This window comes from Lathyrus oleraceus, chromosome 3, assembly GCF_024323335.1.
Source record: "Lathyrus oleraceus cultivar Zhongwan6 chromosome 3, CAAS_Psat_ZW6_1.0, whole genome shotgun sequence".
NCBI lineage: Eukaryota > Viridiplantae > Streptophyta > Magnoliopsida > Fabales > Fabaceae > Lathyrus > Lathyrus oleraceus.
The window spans coordinates 61,808,460-61,812,406 of record NC_066581.1 but is presented as its reverse complement, the minus strand read 5'-3'; the positions used below and the strand labels follow the sequence as shown (position 1 = coordinate 61,812,406).

At 41.2% G+C, this 3,947-nt stretch overlaps 1 protein-coding gene across 1 annotated transcript; it reads right to left on the bottom strand.

Moving 5' to 3' along the window:
- Nucleotides 1-209: 209 nt before the first annotated feature.
- LOC127129671 (uncharacterized) lies at nucleotides 210-3,404 on the bottom strand. The gene has a single exon (XM_051058817.1). It carries the CDS (start codon nucleotides 3,402-3,404, stop codon nucleotides 210-212), a length of 3,195 nt encoding a protein of 1,064 aa, XP_050914774.1.
- Between the last annotated feature and the right edge of the window lie 543 nt (nucleotides 3,405-3,947).

The window sequence follows — 3,947 nt, the reverse complement described above, 5'->3', positions numbered from 1 at the left end:
CTATTTTTCTTAAGCCGCCCTTTTGGGTTTTCGACTTATCGGGTTTTATTATTATACAAGTCCCTAATTTTTTCCTGGATTGCTCTTTCAAGTTTTCAATCCACCGGGACACCCTAATTTTTGCCTAAGTCTCCCTTTAGGGTTTTCAACTTAGCGGGCTTTTTTTATCCTCTTTTTCTAGGCATAGTATTTCTTAACTGCATCTGAGTTTATGGCTCGTGGTAACTCAGCTCATCCATAGTCATGAGAGTCAGAGCTCCTCCAGAGAAGGCCTTCTTCACGACATATGGTCCCTCGTAGTTTGGGGTCCATTTGCCATGGGGATCTTTATGGATGGGTAGGACTTTCATAAGAACTAGATCACCTTCTTCAAAGTATCGAGGATGAACTTTCTTATCGAATGCTTTCTTGAGCCTTCGTTGATACAGTTGCCCGTGACATATTGCAGTCATGCGCTTCTCTTCTATGAGGTTTAGTTGGTCGAACCTGGTTTGCACCCATTCCACTTCATCTAGCTTGGTCTCCATCAGAACTCTTAATGAAGGGATTTCAACTTCGACAGGGAGTATAGCTTCGGTACCATATACTAAAGAGAAGGGAGTTGCTCCTGTTGAGGTGCGGACGGAAGTTCTGTAGCCATGTAGTGCAAAAGGAAGCATCTCATGCCAGTCTTTGTAGGTCTTCACCATCTTCTGCATAATTTTTTTGATATTCTTGTTGTCCGCTTCTACTGCGTCGTTCATCTTTGGTCGATAGGGTGATGAATTATGGTGTTCAATTTTGAAGCTCTCGCATAACTCATCCATCACTTTATTATTTAGGTTCAAACCATTATCTGTGATAATTTTGTTTGGAACCCCGTGCCGACATATGATTTCCTTCTTGATGAATCGTGCAATCACTTGTCTTGTCACGTTGGTGTAAGAAGTAGCTTCCACCCATTTGGTGAAGTAGTCGATAGCAACCAGAATGAATCGGTGTCCATTTGCAGCTTTGGGCTCAATCATCCCGATTATGTCTATACCCCACATGGAAAACGACCATGGAGCGATCAAGACATTTAAGGGAGTAGGTGGCACCTCCCCATTAAGGAGGAATTGGGAAGCCAATCTCCTGAGTGTCTTCTTATCACCGCTTGAGGCGTTTGTGGGATATTCTTGTTTCTGAAGAAATTTTTTGATGTCATGAAACCATGGTTTATTATCTCCTTCTGCCTCTACGACTACGCAATAGGCAGGCTCATCCAACCGGTGAATTCTTATAGCTGGCGCCTCATTATACCACTTGACCTTGAACATGGACGATAATGTGGCCAAGGCATCCGCTAGTTGATTCTCTTCTCGAGGAATATAATTGAAGGTAATTTCATTAAAGTAAGTGATCATCTTCCGGACGTGGTCTCGGTACCGGATCAACTTAGCATTATGAGTCCCCCATTCTCCCTTGATTTGATTGATAACAAGAGTTGAATCTCCATATACCTCTAGAATCTTGATTCTTAAGTCGACGGCTTCGTTAATCCCTAGGATGCACGCCTCATACTCTGCCATGTTGTTCGTACAGGTGAAACATAACCTAGCAGTAAAAGGAATATCGTACCCTGTTGGGGAGGTTATGACAGCTCCGATTCCATGTCCGGTTGCATTTGAAGCACCATCAAATACCAATTTCCATCGTGATCCTGGTTCAGGTCCTTCATCGGGACCTGGGGTCTCGCAATCCCTTATTACCATAATATCTTCGTCAGGAAAGTCAAACGGTATAGGGTGATAATCTTCTGTTGGATGATGTGCGAGATAATTTGCTAACACACTTCCTTTTATGGCCTTTTGTGTGACATACTGGATGTCGTATTCGGTTAGTAACATTTGCCATCGGGCTATTCTCCCAGTTACTGCAGGCTTCTTGAAAATATACTTGATAGGATCCATTCGGGATATCAATAGAGTGGTATGACACACCATATATTGTCTAAGCCGCCGAGCAGCCCACACTAGGGCATAACAAGTCTTATCTAAGAGTGAATATCGCGATTCACAATTGGTAAATTTCTTACTTAGGTAGTAGATTGCGTGCTCCCTTTTTCCAGTCTCATCTTGTTGTCCCAGTACGCATCCCATAGAGTTATCAAGTACAGTTAGGTACATTATAAGTGGTCTCCCAGGGACTGGTGGTACCAAGATAGGTGGCTCTTGCAGGTATTCCTTGATTTTGTCGAAGGCTTTTTGACAATCTTCGTTCCACTTGATGGCTTGATTTTTCCTGAGTAACTTGAAGATTGGTTCAAATGTAGTTGTAAGATGTGAGATGAACCTAGCAATGTAATTCAATCTCCCTAGAAATCCTCGAACCTCCTTTTCCGTCCTTGGGGATGGAATCTCTTGGATATCTTTCACTTTATCGGGATCGACTTCAAGTCCCCTCTGGCTGACTATGAACCCTAGTAACTTTCCTGATCTGACCCCAAAAGTACATTTTGCTGGATTCAGACGTAACTTGAACTTTCTTAGATGATAAAAAAGTTTTTGTAGGTTGACTATGTGATCCTCTTCAGTCTGTAATTTGGCAATCATATCGTCAACGTAGACTTCTATTTCTTTATGGATCATATCATGGAATATGGTTACCATGGCCCATTGGTATGTTGCCCCAATATTTTTCAATCCGAAAGGCATTACCTTATAACAGAAGGTGCCCCAAGGAGTGATAAACGTGGTTTTCTCCATGTCTGTAGGATCCATTTTTATTTGGTTATAACCCGAGAATCCATCCATGAAAGAGAAGAGTGAGAACTGAGCGGTGTTATCTACAAGTACGTCGATGTGCGGTAGTGGAAAATTGTCCTTAGGACTCGCTCTATTCAAATCCCGATAATCTACACACGTTCTAACCTTGCCGTCTTTCTTTGGAACATGAACTATGTTAGCCATCCATTCTGGATATTTTACAACAGCTAAGAACCCAGCATCGAGTTGTTTTCTGACCTCTTCCCTGATTTTTAGAGACATGTCTGGTCTGGTTCTTCTCAATTTTTGCTTAACTGGCAGGCATTCTGGTTTGAGTGAAAATTTGTGTACGACTATGTCCGTGTCTAACCCTGGCATATCCTGGTATGACCAGGCAAACACATCTGAGTATTCATGTAAGAGCTCGATCAACCTTTTCTTGACTTCATCTTTCAAGGAAGCGCCGACATTAACTTTTTTCTTGTTTTCTTCAGTCCCCAGATTGATCACATCCACTGGTTCCCGATGACATTGAGTTTCTTTGTCCTCCTGCTTCAGCAATCTTGCTAACTCTTCTGGTAGTTCGCAATCGTCCTCATCACCTTCTTCCGCTTGGTTAATTGGGAATTCGAAGTCATAAGGGATTATATTAGTGTCATTTTCAATAGGTTCATTCATTAATCTGCATGAGGAAGATTTTTTTATATGTATATTTATCTTTTAGATGATTTGATAAAAATGAAAGAATATGGAAGGGTATTGCCATTTTTTTTTGAAAAGAAGATTTAAAACGAAAGAAAATGATCTTGATTGAAAACAAAAATGCAATTTTATTCATAAATAAGTAATTGAAACGAAGGGGGGCCCTACAAAGCTTGTCCATTTTCCTTGGGCATAACAAAAGACTTATTATATTTTTTTTTGAAAACAGTAAATTACTTCGAACTGGAAATCATCTTCGGGATCTCGATGGCCTTCCAATTGTTGAGAGGTATATTTGATGAAGAGTGGCACACCAAGCTAGGCATCCCTTTTTCTTCTTCTTCAATCATAGTCACTTGATCTTCATCCCTATATCCTGCACTGTGGAAGGTTTCTTGAAGTGTATAAAGCTTCTTCTGGCCTGTCTTCTGAATGATTTCATTAGCTGGTTTATAACCCAGCCCGAGTCGATCCTTTTTTTCTGGTATCTCCAACAACTTGCCCCAACCCTGGGTATAT

Excerpts from the sequence above, each read along its gene's own strand:
- LOC127129671 (XM_051058817.1), bottom strand. The coding sequence starts at position 3,404 with ATGAATGAACCTATTGAAAATGACACTAATATAATCCCTTATGACTTC.